At 37.0% G+C, this 24,997-nt stretch overlaps 3 protein-coding genes across 3 annotated transcripts; 1 reads left to right on the top strand and 2 right to left on the bottom strand.

The window, feature by feature from the left end:
- Positions 1-3,828: 3,828 nt before the first annotated feature.
- Positions 3,829-4,659, bottom strand: LOC125498536 (uncharacterized). The gene has a single exon (XM_048646763.1). The coding sequence runs from the start codon at positions 4,657-4,659 to the stop codon at positions 3,829-3,831; it is 831 nt and encodes a 276-aa protein (XP_048502720.1).
- A 4,554-nt stretch (positions 4,660-9,213) lies between these two features.
- Positions 9,214-11,129, top strand: LOC104897155 (hypothetical protein). Its single transcript, XM_010683981.4, has one exon. The coding sequence runs from the start codon at positions 9,496-9,498 to the stop codon at positions 10,744-10,746; it is 1,251 nt and encodes a 416-aa protein (XP_010682283.2). The 5' UTR covers positions 9,214-9,495; the 3' UTR covers positions 10,747-11,129.
- A 3,378-nt stretch (positions 11,130-14,507) lies between these two features.
- On the bottom strand, positions 14,508-23,982 carry LOC104897156 (hypothetical protein). Its single transcript, XM_010683982.4, has 11 exons — positions 23,549-23,982; positions 22,853-22,903; positions 22,657-22,747; positions 22,146-22,222; positions 21,668-21,756; positions 21,169-21,288; positions 16,767-16,883; positions 16,540-16,683; positions 16,325-16,448; positions 15,996-16,187; positions 14,508-15,220 (listed from the first exon to the last, which is right to left on the bottom strand). Exons 1-11 carry the CDS (start codon positions 23,852-23,854, stop codon positions 14,879-14,881), a joined length of 1,653 nt encoding a protein of 550 aa, XP_010682284.3. The 5' UTR covers positions 23,855-23,982; the 3' UTR covers positions 14,508-14,878.
- Positions 23,983-24,997: the final 1,015 nt, after the last annotated feature.

Below are 24,997 nucleotides of genomic sequence, written 5' to 3'. Positions count from 1 at the left end.
TAGAGACAGAATTATATAATCCGTCTCTAAATTTAGAGACGGATTTTAGTAATCCGTCTCTAAATTTAGAGACGGATTTTAAAATTCTGTCTCTAAAGTTAGAGACGGATTCAGCAACGGATAACTATCCGTCTCTAATTTAGAGACGGAATGATAAAATCCGTCTCTAATTCAAATTTGCGACAAGGCCTTTAACAACGGGTGTTATCCGTCCCTAATTCCGTCTCTAAGCACATATAGCGACGGAATATGTTGATTTAGAGACGAATCCTATTCGTCGCTATAGAGCTGTTTTTTTTGTAGTGTGAGCGGTACCATGTGGTAATTCTCTGTGAAATCTTATCAAGTAAATAGGTGAAATGCTGAGTCTTTTTTCCCTGGATGTCCACTAGGTGCCAAGATATGTGCCCAAGGACGATCGTGCTTCCAACTGGAGGATATCCTTATAGCTATCCACTGTGAGGGTTGGAACATTGGGACTAAATTTGACGTAGGATTTGCGCATACTTATCATTTGTCCCGAGATATGGCAGAAACGTGCTAGGAGGTTGGAAATCTCCGTACAGGAGGTAATTGAGGCTTTGAAGAAAAGAACAACATCATCAGCAAAGAAAAGATGTGAGATAGAAGGGGCGTACCTGTGTGCGCGAAACCCGTCGAAGAGCCGAATATCCGTAGCAAGTGTTAACATGCGGGACAAGATATCCATACAGAACAAAAACAGATAAGGAGAAATGGGATCTCCTTGTCGCAGACCACATTGGGGAGTGAAAGCCTCAGATACTTGCCCATTGACGAGAATGCGATAGGTGACGGTGGAAATACATTGATGAATTAATCGTAACCAATGGTCAGGAAACCCATAGGCCTTGAGAACCTTTAAAAAAAACATCCAGTTAACACGATCATATGCCTTATTCATGTCAAGTTTTAGGACAGCAAGATGGACGTTCCCACGCCTGTGTTTGTTGATAACATGGGTTACTTCATGACTGATCAGGATATTGTCCTCCATATGACGACCCGGTATGAATGCACTTTGGTATTCACTAATAAGATCTTGGAGCAACGGCCGCAGGCGGTTAACCAAACATTTGGAAGCACACTTGTAAATTGTATTGCATAGACTAATTGGCCGAAATTGAGTAACATCCTCAGGGTTTGGACCTTTTGGTAATAAAACCAAAAGAGATTGGTTCCATTCACGTAGGATGAAACCCGTTGTAAGGAAGCGATTAACTACTCGAAACACATGTACCCCTAGAAGATCCCAGTAAGTTTTAAAAAATTCCGCGGTAGACCCATCTAATCCAGGAGACTTTGCATTACCAATCACAAACATTGCCACATGGATCTCCTTTTCTGAAAATGGTAGCAGAAGTTATTGTTGCTGGACAGCAGAAAGTTGCGGGAGGTTCATTTCGCGAAGCACTAGGTCAATGGCTTCCTCATGGGCCGGGTCAGAAGCCATGGGAGCGGAGGAAGCAGTGTAGGCAGTTTTGAAATGATTGAGTACAATGTCCAGAATGCCATCGACATCGTCCATCCATTCACCCTCCGCATTTTTCAGGAGATAAATGTAAGCAGAGCGTTGTTTCTGTTTCATCCTGTTAAAAAAGAATTTTGTAGAGCTTTCACCATCCTGAATGTACTTGTCTTTGGATCATTGTGACCAATAAGAATAGGCTAGAGTAGCCTTATCCAACTCTTGATGACGATGATTCATGAACGCGTTGCCCTGAGGAATAGTAGCTATATTGACAGCAGAGTCGGTCAGCTGTGCAGAAAGATTCTTCCAATCAATACCCCAAATCACCTTATGATACAAACACCATAGTTTAATCTCTTTTCTAATTAGTGAGAGATGTTTGGTAAAACAATACATGGGAGAACCCTGAATCGGAATTTGTCAAACAGAGTCAATGATACTAGGTAAGTCGGAGTGGCCTAGGCACCAGTTTTCGAACTGATATGGTCTCTTGCGAACAATTGGTGGTGGCCGTTCGGTAGAAGATCGCTGAATGGTCAGAGTGAATAATTGGAAGATGTTTAATATAGCTCAGAGGGTATTTGTCTAACCAGTCTGGTGATGCGTAGGCTCGGTCAAGGCGTTCCATAATTAACTACTCGCCATCTCTGTTGTTAGTCCAAGTAAACCAGGGTCCTACAAAAGGGGATATCCTGTAAACATAAGTCGTGTTTCCAATTTGTAAATTCCTCCCACCCTCTAATAATCGCAGCCCCACCTAATTTGTCACCGTAATGGTCTAGTTGGTTGATGTCACCAATAATTAGGAAATCGGGATAAGGAGATAGGAGCTCGAAGAGGTGATTCCATAGTGGTGGCCTTAATGGTTGATTCGGTTCCCCGTACAAAAACAAAACTTACCAGATCATTCCATTATTCGCTGAAATTTTACAAATGACATAGTTACACATGGAACGAAGTATAACAACATTATAAGGAGCCCAACAAAAAACTACCACTCCTCCACTAGAACCTAGAGCATCAACCCCAACTACACTAGCAGGCCTAGTACTATGAAGCAAACCCTGTACATGAGTAACAGTACATTTTGTTTCCTGCAAGAACAAAAACATCGGACGTACTGTAGAGGTTAACCAGAGTATATACAGAATTATCGGGGCATCTCTGGAGTTCAAACCCCGATAAGATATTCATGGACACGTCGGTGACTGATCTGGGTCAAACACAACCCTAGTAACTTCGTCGGACATTTTAACCATTAGAGAGAAACGTCGATCCATGTTATCTGCGGTAGGGTCTGATGACGTGGAAGCTTCCCCGTTGCCACGAATTCGTTTGAAGATCCATTTCCCCGTCGGCATAGGAGCAGAGGTTGCTGCCGCTCGTTTGTTGGACACATACGACATGACTTCATCGCCTGGTTCAACTTCCATGGTTCTAGCCATGGATAGGTCAGTGAGGGCCTTTGCTCGGAAGCCAGCAGATGCAAAGGGGTGTGCCATATTAAACCTGCCTTTTGCCTCCCATTACTCTAGGCGTTTCCATTTAGCCCGTTTACGTGGTGAAGCCGATATAACAAAAGCCTCCTCGAAGCCGTCGAGGGATGCACTCCGAATCAAAGTACCAACTCTTCATTTTTTCCCTGCATAAAGACATGTAATAGATGCAGAATGAACCTTAGGCAATAGTGTGCATAGTTTCTCACTTTGCGAACCATGGAATTCCTCTCTTTGATCCAATGAGTGAGGAGGTCCAATATGTAACCAACCTTGCTGAACTATTGCTTCGAGAGTCCCATTGTGATTATGAGGCATGCTAACAAGAGAAGGGCCAGGGATATGAGGAGAGTGGCGATCCACAACTTCCTCCCCAGGTAGACTTGCATTACATTGAGAGTCGTCCATCGGAACCGAAACTCGAAATGTTCGCGGTGGTCTCGTTGTAATACCCAAGTGAAGAAAAGGAGGCCGGACCCTCGGATTTCGTCCAGCGTTCCCGGCATTTACACCCTGTGGTGTAGGATCATGATCCTCAAAATGAGACGGCCGAACCTCATCACCTGACTGTGGCCCAGGTTGGCTCGCCTGGCCATAAATAACTTCGTCTGTACCAAACCTTCTTCCTGGGGATGCGAGCACTTCACGAGGGGAGGTGGTTTGGTTGACACTATCAACCGACCCCCTCGAGTAGTACATAGGAGGGTTTGTATGGGCGTCCGATTCATGGAATGATGGATTATTGGGTTGTGATGGCAGATTAGGTGGTTCAGCCCCCCCCCCCCCATCATGGACACCAAACTCCCCCTCCTCCTCGTCAGAACTGGAGTCCACCACGCGGACCTAAACATGCCTTTCACCAAAAACGTACGGGTCATGGGCAGGCACAAATCTCGTTAAATCCACACGAGCATTCCTGTAAACAAACCTATCCGGCAAACCACGTATAAGATTTGTGTATAGTGGTGTCTCGATAGGGCCAAACATTAGAGTCAACCCATCATGCTCGAATTCCGAAAAACGTCGATGAATAAGGTGGTGAACATCGTACGCCGACATGGGACAATGCCCCGTGTGGTGACCTACGCACCCACACTGTTTACAGAATTTAAACACCCCCTCATAGCGAAAATACACCCACACAACCTGACCATCATCAAGAGGCATAAAACATCCTGGGATAAGTGGACGCGTTAAATCCACGAGTATTTTTGCACGAAGGAAAGCTTCGTGCGGCAAACCGGGTCCAGTATCTTCAACAACCTCGACCACTCCCACATGGGATAAAATTTTGGCTGTCCATTCATGTTCCAAAAACCTCCAGGGCAAGTTATGAATGCGAACCCAGATGGTTGCTAAACTAAAGTTTATACTAGAGGGAACCTGGTTTGCAAAACTAGAGCGGAAGGTCATAAGCTTACCGTCGATAACCGATGTATGACGATTAAGAATTGCATCACAATCACGCGGATCTTGACATTCAAAGATAAAGTAATCTCCAGTGCGTAAAATCCGAATAGACCCTCTAGTAATCCAGTGGTTGTTAACAATATTAGTTATAAAACTCGTGTTTGAGGGTGCGAAATCAAAGAAACGCCCAACCACTGAATATGTCCATTCAATATTTGGTAAGCGTGGAGGTTGGGAGGGTGGGTTTTGGATGAAGACACCCATCCTTTTATGAACTGAACGAACTGGTAAGTTTTCACTGTTACTAGTTTGAGTAGTCAGGGCCGTCTTGAAGATCTTGGGGCCCCGGTTCTAACATGAAAATTGGGCCCTTAAATTTATAAAAAAGAAAGATGGAAGGTTAAAATTCTAAAGATAGAAAGTTGAAAATCTAAAGATAAATCATTGACAAATTTATTAAGGGTGGGAAACAAGGGTAATTTCTTTAAATATGAAATAAAATTATCAAAATAATATATTTTGGGGCCTTTATAATTTTGGGGGCCCTGTGCTATTGGGCTCCTTGCACACCCTCATCTACCCCCTGTGAGTAGTAGAGAAACTCATGTTTTTGGGAATATATAGGTTTCGAGTGGAATTAACTACAGTATGAACTTTTTGGAACTGTGAATTTATGGATCCGAGTAAATGAGGACGAAAAATTACTGCTAAATTATAAATACATGCGGAAGAAAAAAGTTAGAACGAAGTTACCACGCAAAGGAGGGAATCCAGGCGGCGAGCATGCGGAGGCCCAGGTGTCTATTTCTCTGAGAAACTCAATGAAAAAGTGCCAGCAAATGACGGTAGTATTCCTTGGTAAGGAATTGTAGGCCAGCTGGGGAGAACTCACTTTTAGTGAGATGTGCTCTCGTTTTTATTAGTGAGTGCTTTTCTAAATTGGTGTCAATTATAATGCAAAAACTTTAGACACTATTATATGTAATTATTTATTGGTAAAAATTATAAAAAGTAGACATTTGCAAAATACATACTAAAGAATCTAACAAGATTTCACATGACTATTTTTTCACTTACGTATATATCACAAACAATGGTCAAAGTGAAATTTGTGAATAATGCAAAATATCTAAAAAGGTGGATCCTTATGAACCGAAAGTAGCACATATTAAGACAATTCTAACAAGATCCTACAAGACTATATTTTTTTTCTCATGTACAAATCACAAATAATGGTCAAAGTAAAATTTATGATTAGTGAAAAATGTCAAAGTATAACAATAAGAAAGATAAACGGAGGTAGTAACTTCATATTAATTATTTATTAAATTATTGAAATAATATAAATAAATTTTATATAGTTTAATACTAAATTCAGCTATATTTAATGGGGCCGCTTGTATTTAATAGCCATAGCATATGATTACAATTTTATCAAAAGTACTTTCAAAAATAGTTGTTCTTTGTAAATTAATTCAAATTTAATACAAAATTTGGTTAACCAACAATTAAGCAAGTTAATTTTAAAAGGAATTTACTTCATTTAAAACTAGTTCTTTTATATTACAATATCATGAAATTCTTCAAACTATAAATTACGTGTGGAATTAGAAGATGTTTTTATTCACCACGGAAATAAGGTTAGTTGGTTAATCGAAACATAATCTAATACATTAATCCTTCCCAGCACGTTTTGATAATATACTAGTTTTTAGGCCCGGGTTATATCTTGGGTAATTATAATATATTATTAGTTAATATTTTACTTTATAAATATAACACCAAACATTACTTGGTTTGGTGGTTAAGGCTTTCGTGTAAAAGCTTGAGGTCATGGGATCAAATCTTATAAGATTCATTTTCTATTTCTTTTTTTTATTATATGTGTGTTTGCACGCGATCCGTACATCAATTTTTTTCGAGACATAAATTCGATTTTCTTTGATATAAGAGTCAAATTTTAAACATTAGACATACGAAGTATAATTGATTTTAGTTGCAAAATTTTGATGATTAGTCTCTATCACTTAAGTCTCCCACCAGTCTTTTTTTTACTTTTCAAAGTTAAATATTATAAACAAAATAGAAATTTTATTGAATATATTCATGATTTTTAATATTATAATTTTTTAAGTTGATTTTGAATTAAGTACACTACTTCATAGATTGTGAAGAAAGTGGACACTTTGATTTCAAGTCAAATTATTGTGAATATTTTTGTGAGTATGTATTGACGTTGTAGTGTATTGGTTGTACTTTGTAAGTGAACTTTTTAGTTTTGTAAAGTTTCTTCATTTGAGTGATTTGTATAATGTAAATTATGCAATTCTATGATTTTATTTGACTTGTGAGTGATTGTTATAATTTTGTTTCTAGTATTTTTGTTTGAAGCCCCCTTTCGTTTGTAAGTGAATTTGTAATTTAGAAAGGGGATGGGTAAAATAGTCTCTTCATTCGGGGGGACACCGTAGCTCCCTCCTTCCCTTACATAATAGAGATATGCATTTTTTTTCCATTCTCAAATATATTAAGGAAAACTCAACATTTCAAAGGTATAAAGATAATAATGTGGACATTTAAAGCATGATTAATTAAAAGTTGGTTGAGATGGTAATTATGTAATGTATAATAGCGAGAGGGCACGAGTTCAAATCTTATTGCAAGCTAATTTTACTTTTGTTAATTAACATGACTCATGTACACATCGGGGAATTCTAAGTGGAGTAACAGAGGTGCCACGTGATGTGTATACATTATCACGCACACCAATCAATATATTTGTATAGTAGCCTTCTTTGCACGCGATGTGTGCGTGAATTATTTTGACAATTATTATTAAATTTCATTTAAATGTAATTTTGATGGATGTAATTTACAATCATCATTGTTCTAATTAAATATCACGTGGTGTAAAAATAAAATATAAAAATTACTTGATGAAGAAGTTGTTTCTTGGTATTTTTATTACTTGTTAATGGATGTTGGTATTGTTATTGCATTTCAAAAGTTTAGGTAAAATTAATATTTTATGTCTTTGGTTTTGTAATTGATTTGAAAACTGCTTTAGTTATGTTCATTTGTTCTTCAATCATAAACTTTTTCTTTCACTACACATATTTTTATGAAAGTTTATTTTAGCTACTTTGAACTTCCTTTGATATACATATTTTAAATCAGGATGGGTTATGATTGAGGAAAATCTCGAAATCTTAATAAGTAATATTTTTTATTGAATGAAGGGTTAAAAAGTCTTTTCAAAGGGGACACCATAGCTCCCCTTGGCTTATATAATAGAGATAGATACTACCTCTTTTCTTAAATGCAATATTTGATTACTTTTATCCACACACTCACCATTAAGGCTTTGTTTTAATTTGTTCAACTTATTTAAACTTATTTTTAAAAAATAGCATAACATAAGATAAGTACAGATAAGATAAAATAAGTTGAATAAAACGAATTAACTGTGTTAGATAGCACAATCCACTGGAATATAAGTTTAGATAAGATAAGTTTACATAAGATAAAATAAGATAGGATCAAATAAAATAAGATAAGATAAATTAGTTGAATCACACGGACCCTAAGGTCAATGTTGCATCTAAAAAACAAAGGAAGTATAAAGTGGGTTAAGATGCACGCAGTGCTTGCTTCAAGTTATAAACATGTACGATAATCATATACTTATAATAAAGTAATGACATTGAAGATATATTAGCTGGACACGGAACTTCTCAATATTTTTGCTTATATGAAATCGCTTTATGTACACCCGTGTACGAATTAAAGGCGAAAACAAAAAAAGTTTTTAGATAATGGTGAACTAAAAGAAAAAAATGTAGTTCAATTCTTTGGTTCACTTTATTGATATTTCTAGTTTTTTCTTTTTGAAAAAAATCCAATATTTGGAGAAGTTTTAATTGTAATTCTATAGTTCACTATATTCATTTATTTACTTGTTTGTTTTGTTTTTGAAAGAACCCAAAAATTGGAGAACTTGCAATTAAAAAATTTATTTAGGTTTTCCCTGATTTGTCTTGGATTACATGTCCAAACTAGGAATGTCACTAGGTATGATATGGACCGAATCCTTTAGAATCCAGATTCATATATGTTTTTTTAGGCATGGATAACAGATATGACCCGAATTCGTTGGGTAACAGAATTGAGGATCCAAATCAAATATATCCTATGAATCCAGGTCCAAAACGAATGTTAACTTATGTTCTTGAAACGACCCTACAATAATAAAGATTTTAAAGAATTTAGCATTTTCATTTGTCGATGTTGAAATATTCAAGCATCCAACCTTGATACAACAAATCCAAGCATAAATAATGATTTTAAGTTTTACCCTTTTAATTATATATTTTAAAATAACTTTTAAAAAACATGTAAACAGAATCGCGTCCGTATAGTAATTTAGGACCCGATCAAAATTCATTTTTAAAATTAGAATCCAGATCCTGCCCGAATCCGATGGATCCAAATTTGAGGATCCAGATCATCTAGATCCACGAATCTGGCTAGGGTCCATCACTCACTGACATCCCTAGTCCAAACCCCAAACCACATTAAACAAATATTAAGCTAGAAAGTCTTAGGTTAACTAGGTTCACAATAATATTGTGAACTCAAACTAACTATATCAAGCAAAAACTGAATATATTAGAAAAATCTGACTATAACATATAGAAACTGATTATATCACAAAACTGACTATATCATACAAAACCTGACCATGCAAAAGGTGGTTATATCATACAAAAATTACTTATTTCAAATAGAATTTGATTTTATGAAATGAAAACTGATTATATCATACGACTCCTGATGCATAATGTTTTTTTGCTCCTAGTATATATAATTAGTTATTGTGAATCTGATCAATTTAAGTTTTTTTTTTTTTTTTTGGATATTGAGGACAATTGGTCTCACATTTCTTCCAAAATGTATGTCCGAAAACATCTGAAAATATCTTCTAACTAATTTAACAAACTTCAGACATCACATCAGGCCCGACTATAAAATCCCTCCCTTTCCTTATTCAAAACTTCACTTTCCCTCTCCCTCCATCATCAACCTTCAATCCCTTTTTCAATGGCAGACAAAAACAACTCCAACCATCCTCTCAGCCTCATCCTCTACCTCACTTTCTCTCTCCTCATATCAACTTCCATAGCAGACCTCTCTCTCCGCAATCTCGAATCCGCCATTTTCGCTCTCCAAGCTAACGGCTTCGACCTCTTCGGTAACTCCATCGCAGTCTCTGACCTCTCCATTCAAATCCTTTCTCACAAATATAACTCAACCTCAGTAAACAATAGCGTCGGCCGCCATGGATTCACCTTTCTTGCACCTCCAAACTCCGTACTCTTCTCTCTCGACATGTCCACTGACGCCTTCACCTACGTTCACTCCCTTCGCTTCCATGTCGTTCCTCGTCGACTCACGTTTGCGGAGCTTCGTAATGTTTCTCTCTCCTCAAATCCTTACCTTGAGACTCTTGCGCCAGGCCATGTCGTCTTCGTCACTTCTTCTGGTCGCCGATTCGTCGCCATTGATGGAGTTCGCGTCTCTTCTCCTGACCTTTACTTGAGGTCTGAAGTCGTCGTTCATGGACTCGACGGAATTCTCGTTTCCTCAAACGAAGAATTCTTCCACCGACTTGATTCCATATTCGTTCCGCCGTCGATTCGATCTCCTAGTCCTGCTCCTACAATTGACGCTTTCTCGCCGCAAATTTTAGGTTTTCCGCCGAAAACTGTTGATTTCTCGCCGCAAATTGTAGGTTTTCCGGCATTTTCGCCGAAGATTGATGGAATTTCGGCGCCAATTAATGCTTACTCGCCTGAAATTGTAGACACTGTTCCATTTCCAACGGAATTTGGAGTAATGCCGACATTTTCACCGAAGATTGACGGAATTCCGGTTCCAAATAACGTTTTCTGGCCAAGAATTCCAGAGAATTGGTCGCCGATTAGTGATTATTCGTCGGAAATCAGTGCGATTCCGGTATCTCATGATGTAGCATTCACCGGAGGAAGCTTCAATTCAATTTCAGTTCCGCCGACTCATGCTCATTCTCCATACGATGAGAGAATTCCTGCGCCTTCGCCGACGTTGTACTTTCTCTCTCCTACTAAGTACTCGATTCCGCCGGTGTATCCAGATTGGTCGCATTCCGATTTTCTCTCGCCTAACATTTGGTCGCCAATTTGGAGTGCTCCACCACCACCGCATACGGTTGGAGAGTGGCAGGAGAACTGGGAGAGTGCGAATCGGAAGGCGAAGAACGAGAAGAGGGCTAAGATGAAGCATCACAGACATGGTATACACAAGAAAGCTTGATTAGAATGGCGGGAGAAGTTGGGAGACCTGATGTTCTCATTTCTCAGCAGTTCTGCTAAGTATGATCGTGATTCCTGAATCATCAATCTGCTGTTTACAATGTTACTGTGGTAAAAAAAAAAAATTGAAATTTTGGTAGGTTGAAAAAGTTGGAGAGGTAATAATCCTGAATAGGTGCAGCTATGATTGTTGAAGGATTGTTGAAGGATTGATGAGATTAGTGGGTGTTTAGATTTGTGAATTGTAAATATTAGTTTGAGTAAAGTGGTTTTTGAGAAGGATTAGTGTCGTTGATTCTGTTAACTTTGTACCGTTTTCCAGCTGAAGTAGGAAGGATTACTTTTTCTTTGCCAATGACCAAATTGTTAGTAATTTGTAAAATGGAATCAATGGTATGATAAAGCAAGTGCAAAATTCGAAACTTTTTTTTAGGGGAAAAAACCAAGCTAGTATGCAAAACTCAAAATTTTATGGACCCAATGTGCCAACTTTTTTTATTTTGTTATACGAAAAGGTATAAAGTCGTCACATAATTATATTTTTAAATTTACAATTATGTTTATGTAAATGTAGATGGCTTCTTTATTGACATTTCAACTAAGGATAAGTAGCTCGTAAAAAAAACATATGATAGGTGGAAGGTGATACTCATAATAGGTTGATAGCCATCTAAGATGGATAATGGAATTTCAGAATATAGGCTTTACTCTTAACTCTTTTTATGCAGAATTATTTAGCATCCCACAGGATTTTCATAATTCATATGGCCATATGGGTATTTTAAGTAATTTATAATAAATCGTCTTCCTAGGTATATTTTAAGAAAAAATCATACATATATGATATATGATTTATATCTCTACGTTCATATTGGAGAAAAGGGAGGATAGTAGTAAATCTGACCACCATTATGAGAGCTTATATGATGATATTGTCATTGATTGTAGAGAGTTGTGGCATTACTTCCAGAAGATGAGCCTCATCATCATTAAAAGTGTAGGATAATCAGATTACGGTTGTTGTTGCTATGTAAGAACATCATGTTCTGAATATGGATGTCCCCCCAATGTAATTAGGTATTTTCCAACTAACCCCCATTATAGTTTAAACAATTTATCTAAGGATTGCAATAAATTTTCTACCATGTTTATCAACTTTGTGCAACTTCACTTTCACCAAAAAAAAAAAAAAAAAAAAAAAAAAAAAAAGGTCTTGGAATTACATATGGCTATGGCTAGACCCAAATCACAACCAAATGTATCTTTATTCCTCGCACCCAATGAAATGTGTCAATTTCTGGAGTAGAGAGAAGAGCATAATATTTACTATTCAAGTAGTACAAGGACTTTGTTAAAAATATACAACTAGTGTGTGGTCAGAATATTGTCCCGGAGGACTATTGTTTAATTTTTTGTATGGTTTAATTATTATTTTTATTATTTATCGTGTGATTTCCCTTCATTCGTTTGTAATATCAAGTGCGTGTCAAAACAATAATCATTACTTTGACATTGGTCAACTAAACACAAATTCACAACAAAATTGTCATTGATTAACATAATTATAACTTTTTATTTGTCATAATCAGTTTAACTTTTTAGTTGCATGACTTGCTTTACCCACCTATCCAAAGTTGAACCCAACACTATATGACAAAATTGAATTACGCTTCATATCCATTTTATTCCATGAGTAGTTCACACACTAACATCGGTACAATAAACATAAAAGTGAATTGATGTACTCGAAACTCTTGAGGTATAATCTATCTAGAAAACAAGCAAAAGAGAAAACGTGTGTTCTTATTAAATTTATACCAAAGGAAAAAGAGAAGAAGATGAACATATTACCTTGCAGAGTTGATTGATTAGAGAAATCCTCTAACAAAAAAAAACAAGAGAAAACAAATCAGTTAAATAAAACAAAAGAGAATTATAAAGTTCCATTTATCCCAAAAACCAAAAACAATTATGCCAGATTAGCTAATACCTTCTTGAAGAGGAACGACACAAGTTTGGAGATCACACAATTATCATAACTATTAGTTACATATACATATAGAGAGAGGGGTAGATTTCAGTTAAGAACTTAATTATGCAATTATTGAATTGATAATTGAACTTTATGCAATAATATTGACCGGATTTAGGAGTGATTAGCGAATTAAATTATGTATGCAATCAGCAAATTTGTGCTAAGATTAACAATTTCATTGACCTTCTTATGGGCGTCTTTGAACTCCATCTCTTAATCTGTATTCTCGAACAATAATTTTAAAGTTCGATTAGTAGTAAGTATAATTGTACCGCTAGCCCATTAATTACGAACTAATAGGAATAACAATCTTGGTGATTTTCGAAAAGGGATATGGAGCAAGGGGATAACTGCAAGAAAATAAAAAACAAATAAGAAAAATAATAAACTTGGTTGCAAGTAGGCTTTGACTGCCACATTACTTTCCAAACATAATTATTATTTTGTGGAAATATAAATCATCAAAAGGTGTTTGTGCCCAACTATATCTGATGAGCCACTAGACTATCCAAGACTCTAAGCCCTCTTTGCAAGCATGGAGGCCCCCCAGTGGGACCCACCTGCCTTAAATTTCGTGCCAGCATGGCAGGGACAATCTTCACACTTTTCAACGCCTATAAATACTGGGCAGATCCCCATTTATTAAGGTAAGCAATCCTGTACAATACACTTGGCAAACACCAATTAATATACTCCAACTGACTTGATCGTCGGAGGGGTGATCCCAAATCCACCCCCGGGGTAGTCTAACTCTCGCTCTGTGCAGGTCTCCCGATAGTCTCCGAACATCAGGCCTTCATCAACCCTAACCTCAATCATTCCCACCTAATACAAGTTTTACCCGAAACAAAAGGTGATAGCTTAGATGGTGAGTCTTTAGAAACTTTTACCTAAGGTCAAGGTTTGAGCTTAGACTTAAGCATATATATTCATTAAATAATAATTATCTTAATTATTGCTGGTTAATTACACACATGACAAAATTTTAGTGGAAGGAGGGTGACACATGGCGCATAGACATAATCTAGCACACCTTTTAATATATTTGTATAGATTTGAAAAAAGTGTCAATAGCTCTTAATCTCTACAAATAGACAACTATTTTTGATATGTTGAAACACAATTCTTTCTCTTCATTGTCATGACCAAATCGACCTCCTAATCTCTCTTGCACCAGCCATGACCAACTCAACCGTGTTAAATTTTTCTCCATTTCTTTTCACCCATTTTCTATCTTAAGATGACACTTAATCTAGTAAAAAAATCCCAAAGACTCCCTCCAATTTCTCCCCCTTCCAAACATTAATTCAGGATATGGATAATCCATTTCTTTTGGAAAATGGAGAGGATTTCACCTCACTCAACCCTTCCATCTCTAATATCAAAACCTATGGTGCATAAGCATGACCATTGAGAATCTGAGATGCTTTGATCCATCAATTTTTGATCCAGTGTAAATGTTGTTATTTGTAGACCATGAAATAAATTCTTTGTCGATTTTGCATTTTAATTTGTTTAATATTGCAAGTGCAACATTCTCCAGCGCGTTACTACACCATTGAATATCCACATTTCTTTTCCTCATGATCGTTCGTCCAAAAGTTCATGGTCGCCCAAAATCTCACAAATTTTTCTTCCCCAAGTTGATGTAGTTAGCAACCAACCTGCAATTTACGAATGCCTAATTGGATGAATACTAGGCTGACAGACCAGAATCAGCCAAGAGCTAGTAATCTAATAACAGTTGCAGTGGCATCATAGTATTTCTATTCAACTTAATTTACAGGATATAATCGTTTAATTGTTAGTACAAGGACAATCATACGACATCCCCCCACATCAAGCTTCATAAATAGTTGATGACCAAAACCTGTCTTCAACCGAGCATTGTTTATCAACCTCCACATTATGTTGACTTCTGTACGAACTTCGAGACCATAACCGTCATAATCTGTAAAAATGAGCAACCGATAAAGCAATTCCGCCAGATACTCCTCGACACCTATCTCGAGATTGGAGGCCTCTGCTTGGGTTAATCGCCACTCCAAATATTTTACTAAACGATACATGACTCAACAATTCCATATATGTGCATTCTTCATGCCTTACACATGCAAGGGGTTAAAGGGTTTTCCCATAGATCATAATTAGGGAAGGTCTCCTCCGGCAAACCTGTCCTTGTTTGGTGGTGATACAATCTCAAAAAAGTAGCCCAGCCATGTAAGGTCCCAAAAGATTGAATTTGTCTGGTTTTAATAGACTTTAACTTATGGCCCATGTATCGCCTGTAGCCAATGATGAGCTTAGCAAAGTTGCCTCCATGGGTCATCACAAATACATCAGACTTCAAGCAAACCAAGAAGTCCAGTGCTGCCAGGCTCGTAACATGCTTTCTGAAGCCATCCAACTCCTCCTTACTTGCCAATTCCTCCTTCGTTACCTGCAGAAGAAATTTAAAACAGTTTCATCAATGATTTAGACAAACAATAGCCAAGGCAACTATAAATTTCATTGATTGTTTAGAATGCAAAATCCATATTTATATTATACAATTACTTTGTTTTAGTAATCACTCAATGTGAAGACCATATAACTTTGTATAACTATGTCACCCAGACACAACTAAAAATGGTGTCGGGTGCAGGTGCATATCCGAGTGTGTATCATGCCAGGGAAAATATACAAGACATGTTAGACACAAAGTGTTATGAAACATTTCACTGATTCCAAGACTTTGCATGTCTATCACATAAGAAACACACATTTACATTCTAGGTTGAATCGTTTGCTTAGTTCTTGTTAATATACTTATCTCAAGCCTAATTATGAGCATAGATCGCATAACTTCCCCCCCCCCCCCCCCCCCCCCGGCCTATATATTTTGACTACCAATATGTGGTTCAAAATAAGTCCATGTTCACCTGCACTGTTTGGATCAGAGTGTCTAGTACCTACATAGGTACTTACAATAAAGTGAAGAATCGAAATGAGTCAAATGACATAGTGAATAGTAACATTAAGCTTCCCATCATTGCCACTCCAAAAGATAAGACAATAATGCAGATACTCTTGTATAAAGGTATGTTCAGAAAGGAGCACATCATTTCAACACCAATGGAACTTCTTTGATCAGCTCCACTTTTGCAATAGCTATTAATTAGCACATACACATGAAGGTTTTCCGAGAGTGTGCGCAACAGAGCGAAATAACTCACCAGATTGGGGAACATGTTCTTGAGTGGTGCCATCCGATTTTGTCCCCCATAAACCTGCCCAGACGCAACATATATTTGGGTCTCTTTCGGATAGCCCATAGCACGGAGAATCACAGCCACTTCCCCAGGTTCAAGTGGGCATCGACCTTCTTTCCGCTTCTGCAGAGATAATTGCCATAGATGGGAACCATTCTGCAATAAACATTCTCATGAGAAACTAAACTAAATATATTAAGCATTATATCTTTGTAAGTGATAATGTTCACAACTACATGATCAGGAGATATGAGAATCCATCAGATAAAAAGATAAGTTTTACTTCAAAGCACCTTATAACGCCTTGGCCATTCCTTTTTCCTGTACTCTGCCATTTTGGCTTTCTCCTCTCTGGTCCCAACGAAATCACAGAAAGATAAACCGACCATCCCTTTCTCAAATCTAAGATGAAGGGCCCTGCTCAAAAAAAAAAAAAAACATTACAACAGAGCAAATGGTAATTAAAATGTCGCATTGACAACTCTTCCTCCATAGTTAAGATTTGTACATGTATGGATTTGAATTTGCTGTACGGTTTCTCATTCTCGAAGCTAGTTGATCAGCCATCTGCTCAATCTCAGGAAGAAATTTCAGAGCATGATAGTTCACCCTGCACCTCAGTCTGTTGATTTCTCGAGGAACATTGTCATACCTGAAAAAGGAAAATGGAGACTTCATATGAGGAATGATGTTTGTCTTTCTGTAGGATACAGATCAACATCAGCTACAACTTACCCGAGTCTATCAACAAAAGGTTTTAGGGCCATTATCTTCTTCTCTTTGATTCGAGGCAGAACGTTGTCGATATAGAACTGGGCTGAAGCATACTTTGGAATGTTCTTTACCGTGCGCCTATCATCCATTAACAAATCCCAGAGAGCCAATATTATTAATTTTTTACCAAATAAAACTAATAAATAAGGAGCATATAGAAATGACAAGAATCCAATGTTTCTGCCAATGGAATGATATTTAGAGCGACAAGAGGAAGAAATGAGGAACTATCCATTGAAGAGCTAGGACAAAGATGGATATCATGCTTAGAAAGAGAGAGATCCTAACAAACGAGAGAAAATATCGTGCTCCTACATTAAATTCCTTTAAAAACACGAATTCCAATAATAACTTACTAACAATTGTCATTACATGTACAGATATACTCCAGCTTGTCAATTATCAGGTAATCTACATCCATTCTAAAACTAAGTGTCTACTTATGACTTAAGGGGGCGTTTGGTTTGAGGTTTTTAGGAAAGGGTAAGGGAAACAAATAGGTTGATTCCCTTACTTGTTGTTTGTTAGCACATTTTAATCATTCCTTTACCCTTCCCTTCCCCAAACTCTCTACTTCCATTACCCACACCCCCCAAGTTTCACTTACCCTTTCCCTCCTTACTCCATGGTCACTTTGACTAATGATTGACCAACACCCCAACACTACAACAACCACCCCAACCATAAACCACCACACAACCACCGCCCACTACCCTGCCGACACACCTCTCTGGCCACCCTCACCACCAAAACCACGCCCACCGCCGACACAAACCCACGCCAACCACCTGCCGGAGATTCACCCACTCCAAACCAGAAAACCACCCCAAACCCGAAAACCCACATTCCCGAAAACACACCATACACCCGAAAACACACCACCATCCAAAATTCACCCATATTCTCGAAAACCCTACCACACCAAACCCGAAAACCACCCACTACCCTAACCGAAACCAAACGCGAAACAAGGAAGGGTGGGCAACAATGTCGAAGGAAGGAGAAGGGGTGGGGAGAAACACGACGTCGAAGGAAGGAGAAGGGGTGGGGCAGCGACAACGACGTCGAAGAGGAGAAGGGGGTGGGGCAGCGACAACGACGCCGAAGAAGGAGAAGGGTGGGGAAGCAACGCCTAAAGAAGAATGCGTGAGGAGGCGCGTGAAAGGAGAGGACGGTGGTGGGGAGGCGGCGAAAGAAGGGGTGGGGTGGCAACAAAGTGATTTTGTTTTGAAGTAAAAGTGTGGTGGTGGTGATGGTGGAGGGGGAGAGGTGGTGATAAATTAAGGTTTTCCTTAGATATCTTAAACAAACAACATAGTAAATTTAAGGGTTTGCCTTTCCATTCTCCTTGTTTCCGTTTCTTAAACCCTTACCCTTTCCCCTTTGTGAACCAAACGCCCCCTAACTTTCTTCTCTTGATCCATATTATTTATCACTGAAAAAATCTATACACCATCACTACTAAATTTTAAATAAGAATGGATTACTTGTCAGTTTTTAATATCAACGCCATAACTGAACTCTCCTTAATGTGTGAGCATAGGCTTAGAAGATTCTCATTATGACAGGGAGAGTTTGTTAACTTGGTGGCAGTATTTAACTGAAGGGCATTAATATCAGATTGCAATTGAACAATATGATACAAGAACATAGTACTTCCTCTGTTTTTTATTTAATCGCACCATTCGTTTTTGGCACTATTCATCAACCAACTTTGTTATGCTGTCTCACATCGTTATATAAGAAAAACCATAGTCAAGTGGGGTCTTATTAGATTCGTCTTAATGCAAGGATTCCAAATATCAATTTTTATAATATTAACATATACGCAATTAGAGATAGGAAAAATTGTCAAAATAATCTCAAGTTCGAGTCATTTGCCACCATTAATCCCAAGTAACTTTTGTTACAGAATAATCCCGAGTTTTGATGTTATCTTCCCTTATTGGTGTCAGTCCAGTGGTAAGCTGCTCAATAAGTAAAAAAAAGTTGCAGGCCCCACATTTGTAGTTTTCTGAGTATGATATAGCTTTTCCATTTTTTAAATGACAATTTTTGTTTCTTTCCGTTTGTTTTTACCAATTCTCTTTCTTGTATCATGTAAAAGAACGTCTCAGCAAGTGTGAAAAACGACATGGTGCACTAAAAAAAAACAGAGGAAGTATATTGGAACAGTCTAAACATTCAACATGTTCCAAATTTACAAATAGGTTCCCTGCTTGTCAGGTGTTAGACAGCGTGCAAATTGCCGTCACCAACACTCCTAACAGTACACACCAAATTCCAGGAACTGCAAGATCAATACGTGTATGAAAAATTCAGCCTACTTCAATGTCCAATATCTATAGCAGCCTTATCAAATAATCACATCTCCTAGGGAGAAGTTGGAGAGCATATTCACTCTGATCTCCCCAAGAATATTTTTTAATTCTCCCTTTCTGGCTTTGGCTCATACATAAAACTCTTGCTTTGATAATTTTGGAGCAGGAAACGGAATTTTTTACTAATAATTGATGTTTAAAGCCATTTCACAATAGATTTATTCCATGAAAGCACCAGAATTCTACAATATCATAAGGACTCCCTATGACTGTGAAAACTTCTAGAGCTTCTTGTATTTATCATGGATTTTGCCACAAACTTCAAAGGACCACATTCCAACCTACTCACATTGATCTTAAGCTTGCTGGGAGGCCCAAAACTGAAGCATGACCTTTGTCTATAATAACACAGAAACCATGCAAAATAGATTGTTCGCAGTTTCTGAAGTATGATCACAAATTAGCCAAATAAAGATAAATATCCTCATATTTGGTTCTTTAAGAATACATGACAGCAATCAAATGTGTCATTCATGTTGGTCTTAGATTTCTAAAATTTCTAAAATCCAATGTACAATGCAAATCAATATGAGAGCCAGTCATGTCGTAGGTTACTGTTGACCTAAAGCCAGAAGGCTTAAGCAACTCAACCAGTCAGTTGAGCATATAATCAAGGACCTACTCCAGGTCGGGAATGGAAAAAATGTCTGACCAAGTACTTTGTGCTTAAAGCAGTGGCAAACCCAAGGGGTATAAAGGGATACATACACCCCCAATCCCAGGAAAAAAGAAAAAAATGTGCTTGAATCCTGATGGTAACTAAAGCTGAGAAATGAGGCCCCTGAGAATGCATGAGGTTCCAGGTTCAAGCCATCTTAGCAACAATTTGTTCCTTCTTCCTCCCAAATCCTGACAGCCATAGCATTTGGAATTTAAATTGTTTATATGAGTTATATATCAATTCCTTTTAACAGAAATCTTCAACTCAACATTAATTGTTAAATATCTAAACTTTTAGAGTGATTGAAAAATTACAAAACGGGAAATTCCAAATCTGTTAATCTTTAATTGGGTACATTCATCAATATACTTCCAACTTTCAACATAAATAGTAATTCAATAATCTTTATATGCGTTATGTACACATACACAGTACACTTAGTTACTGTATAGCATAAGTATCATCATTAACTTAAATAACAATAAGATTTTGAGTAGTATGTATAGAGAAAGTGTAACCATCAACTTATAAAAGCAGTTAACTATATTACAAAACCTAAAAAGTCTAATTATTGACAGCCTTTTATGTGCTAAGATAAATGAATTGAACCATTTAACTTAACAATTTGGTTAATTTACTCAAAACAGATCAATTACATGGTTAATTGTTACCCTTCTTTTTATCGTTGTCGGATAGTGCACGCACAAAAATTAATAAGAGTGTGTTCTCTTCACCTAAATTTCACTTAAATGAACTTATCTTAACTTATACGAGCTTATCTTAGCCTATCTGGATTTATTAGCCTTGAACATAACATATTTGAATCTATTGGCCCTTCTCTGAACTTTTGTAGTTCTGAATTGAACTTGCTTAGCCCTTATTAGCCTTGAATTTAACTTATCTATCCCTGAACTTAACTTATCCAAACTTATTTTCCCAACATAAGTGCAAATATAATGTGGAGAATAAAGTGTCATATGGTGGAATGAATTAATGATTTAGATGTTAGTTAGTCTTTAGTAAATGAGTCTCTATTCGTCCCCCATATATAAATCCTTGGATCCGCCAATAGCTTATAAGCCTATGTATTGAGGAAGAGCAAAACCCTACACTACATAACAATTGGGCCCCTTTAACCCTGATATAGAGCCATAGACAAGATGAGCACTTCCATGGACATAACATACAGAAGGGAGCTTTCTGAAAATTGAACTACGCAGTCTTCTTGCACTGGAAAGTGACTGCCTCCTGAAGAAGGCTTTTCTATTTGGACAAGAAAAAAAGAAACTTCACCAATATTATATTAAGGAGGCAATCCAACCTTATGCTTGTAAACAACTCTGATTTGTCTGTGAACCACTCTGGAATATCACGAATGATTGGCACATCATCCTTTAAGTAGTCGATGAAATGATCAACATCAAAAATGTCTTCAAATTTCCTGCAAAATACAAAAAAGGTGAATATGTCATATGAATTTCTCCTTAGGAAAACACCATGAGGGTCATTACTCATTAGGATAGCAAATAGCAACGCCCTTAAAGCTCTGAAACAGAACTGAACAAGCTAACTGAATACTGTCATTAGACACCCATACCAGGAACTATGTAGATGAAGACTGAAAATAGACAGGGTGCATTTCAACAACTCTTACTAAGCCTACCAGTAATATAGTTTTATACCAACTTGGAATTACTAAATGATTTAAGGTTTTTGAGCAGAAGAAAGGGGAAGCAGCTACCATATAATGACAAGATCAGTTTCTTAAAAGCAGATACTACAGAGCCTCAGAAAGTAAAGATGTGAATAAGGTGTCTCACGTTTGGTCTTTCCAGATCTGGTCTTGCTTCAACACTGGCAATATAAGTGTAGCATTCAAAATTTTGGCCACGCCCACTGCATTGCATATCTACACAAAAAAATGATACATCTTAAGTAAATTTCTATTTAGCAATAATAGAAGAAAAAAAAGGACAAACGTTCAGGTATTCTGATAAACACCGATAATAGTAGAAAAACATAGATGAAAGTAGAAGGCAGAATAAAGGTGAAGGACCGTATAGCAGCTCTACAAATGCATATATTTCCACAATGAATTAAATGTTAATGTATCTAATACCAGCTTTAGAAACCAAAAATCCTAGCTTTTTTTCCCATTGTATGATTCATTCTTCCATTTGACAAATCAAATACATAATACAAGAGAAGTCAATCGGCAGTAAACAGAAAAAAAAAACAAAAAAATTATTGCTAAAAAAGTCTTTAAAATGATGTATGAGAGAAGAACAAGAGCCATACAGCAATCCTTTGTTGATTTAGACCACCTTCCGCGTGTATAAATATATATCCATTTGTTTCATTCTCTGCAGGAGGATCTGCAAGCATCATCGATAATATCAGATTGGAAAAGAAATGAACTTGGAAAATGCTTCCAGTGTTAAAAGGAAATACGTCAGTCCAGTTTAACCAAAGGTGGATCTATCCCACATAAGATTTGGCATGTGAAATATTCTCATAGGTGGAGTTAAAGGGCGGTAAGCCTAAAACAAAAATTACCGCCACATATAAGTGGAAAAAAGGGAGCTCTTGTAAGAACTATGAGGACACATTGCTTCGATTGGATAACCAATAGTATAAAATGACAAATAAGTCCAACCTAACAAAAACTACTGAAGCAAATGCGAATATATAAATTTACATACATAGCATTGCAAAGGACTTCACATTCCAAATTATAGCTGAATTTACAGACTCAACAAGCAGAAAAGGCTTGACATTTTTTTTTTGCAAATTAATTTCTATGATTTACCTGATATGCCATTACTACGACGTTCCGCACAAGGTTTCCAAGATGTAATGGCTGAATACGGATTCTCCCAGAGTGAAGGCGGCTCTTTGACCTGTATTTTAAACAGAAATTACATCTAACAATACATAACAGATCAACAAGAAAGAAAACAAGGTGAAGGAAGCTACATCATATGAAAAATGTACACAAAGCTTACCCGAGGACACTGAAGAGTAAGGCCATCTTTCTGGCATAAGTATGGTGCATTCTGACAATCAACAATGAAAGACACAAAATTAAACTTCCAAATGAAAACCTTATCACCACCAACAACCACTAAAAACTAGCATTTACAGTTAAAAGATTTTCAATTCTTCCAAACTCAAACAAGAATCCTCGTATCCAAAATAAAAAGGATTATAAGCTACAAAACCTGGATAACTTAGAAATCAGAATCAAAACCGTGAATAAACAAACCATTATCAAAATTAACCACCCAAATCTAGCTATACCATCAATAATGTTCTAGTAATTGCGATGATCTAGATCACTAATTTAACCAGTTCAGTATTACCTATTTCATGGTACAATGTCAGTACGAGAATGCAATTTGCTATCTAATTTTGATAAATTAGTCCAAAAGTACACCACCTGCCTACAACATTTCGCTTTTTCCGGATCGCAGTTCACGGGGTTTAGCGAATTAGGTAACACGGACCCAGTTCATGAAACTGGGAAACAAGTAATCACTACAAATAGAAATCTCTTACAGCCAGGAAAATGAAAACCAAATCTCAAGCACCCATCAAATGTAAAAAAGATTAACATACCGAAATTGGGAAATTAAAGCAGCAAATTTAAGAACCCAGAAAATGAAATCGAAACTTAAGGCAATGAAAATAGAACAACATACCAAACGACGAATGAGGGAAGAAACGGAGACAAATCCAGCAACAACAAGAAAGATGATCAAGAAAAGGGACAACTTTGAAGGAGAAGAAGAACCCCTAGAATCTTCGGAGAATAAATGGTGAGACCAGAAGAAGAAGGGTGGTCGGTGGTCACGTGATATGGGATCGGAGAGAAGGGGAGAAACGTCGTCGTCTCGTTGTTGTTGTTGTTGTTGCTGTTGTTGTTGTTGAGGGTTTTTGCGAGGGGAGGAAGAAGACCTGCTTCCGAGAGAGCTGGAATGGCGGAGCTCTCGTAGCTCGGCGGCCATGGCTATCTATGGCGCGCTCTCACTGTGAGTGGTGAGTGTGAGTGTGACTTGTGAGGCAACTCGCAACTTCTTTTACTGCATCAAGCCATCAAGGTATCTAAGCAATGGAGGGAGGCCAAGACTCCAGAGGAGATGTTACAAGTTACAAGTTACAAGTTACAAGTTACAAGTTACCATGATGTCTTGGCCTATTGGTTAAGATTGAGGTGCTGTGTTTTATAAATGATAAGTCATAGGTTTGAATCCCTCTCCCCTTCTTTGTACTTTGTAAAAAACAACTTACAACTTAGGCTATGTTCAGTTCACCTTATTTTTGCTTATTTCAGATCTAATCAGATCAGATCAGAAAAAATAAGTTCAGATCATGCTTATATTTAAAAATTACTATATTTTTCATTACATATTAGTAAAAATTATAATAATTGAATATTAATGAAGTACTCATTGAGACGATTCAAACAAGACCCCACATGACTATATTTTTTCTTATATATTGAGAAAAATCTAAAAGATAATATCTTGTTATCAGATTAGTTCAGATCAGATCAGATCAGATCAGAAAAAATAAGTTCAGATCAGATAAGTTCAGATCAGAAAATTTCAGGTGAACTAAACATAGCCTTACATGCTTACAACTTACAAGGGTGTTATGGTCATTAACTCATTGTGTTATCGAGGTGCCTTCTTTTTACCGCTATGTAAGAAAACTAATAGTAAATGTGATTAGATCTTATCAAATATGTTTTACCTTATACTTGATTAAAACTGAAATTCAATATTCTTTTTTCTCAGGCAGAATAGAACGCAACTCACCTTCTTAATAAAGGAAAAAAGAAGGTAAAATGTTATAAACTCAACAAAGTTTAAAAAATGAAAAAATGTGTTTGGTGTTGAGAAAAACTCAAATATGTTTTTGGAGCTGGAATGGCAGAGTTTTCATAGCTTAAATGGCCAATATACCATTAAGGTGCAAAAAAATTTCACCATAACATAGCTAGTTAGAATGCAGTAAATGTGATTTGATCTAATCAAAATTGTTTTTGTTTTTTATTTGTATTTTATTGGACCTAAATAGATCTGAAATTCAATTTTTTTTTCCCAGTTGAAAAGAACACACTCCACCTTTATGACTTAAGGAATATT

This window comes from Beta vulgaris, chromosome 6, assembly GCF_026745355.1.
Source record: "Beta vulgaris subsp. vulgaris cultivar EL10 chromosome 6, EL10.2, whole genome shotgun sequence".
NCBI lineage: Eukaryota > Viridiplantae > Streptophyta > Magnoliopsida > Caryophyllales > Amaranthaceae > Beta > Beta vulgaris.
Note: the sequence above shows the minus strand (reverse complement) of the source record. Positions and strands in the feature narration are given on the sequence as shown.

What these genes read in the sequence shown, in the direction of transcription:
- LOC125498536 (XM_048646763.1), bottom strand. Translation starts at nt 4,659, where the DNA reads ATGGGTGTCTTCATCCAAAACCCACCCTCCCAACCTCCACGCTTACCA.
- LOC104897155 (XM_010683981.4), top strand. Translation starts at nt 9,496, where the DNA reads ATGGCAGACAAAAACAACTCCAACCATCCTCTCAGCCTCATCCTCTAC.
- LOC104897156 (XM_010683982.4), bottom strand. Translation starts at nt 23,854, where the DNA reads ATGGCCGCCGAGCTACGAGAGCTCCGCCATTCCAGCTCTCTCGGAAGC. An exon ending in CCTTTTGTTGATAGACTCGG is followed by an intron (nt 16,684 to 16,766) that starts GTAAGTTGTAGC and finishes TTCCTTTTTCAG; the next exon opens with GTATGACAATGTTCCTCGAG. An exon ending in AATGGCCAAGGCGTTATAAG is followed by an intron (nt 16,188 to 16,324) that starts GTGCTTTGAAGT and finishes TGTTTATTGCAG; the next exon opens with AATGGTTCCCATCTATGGCA.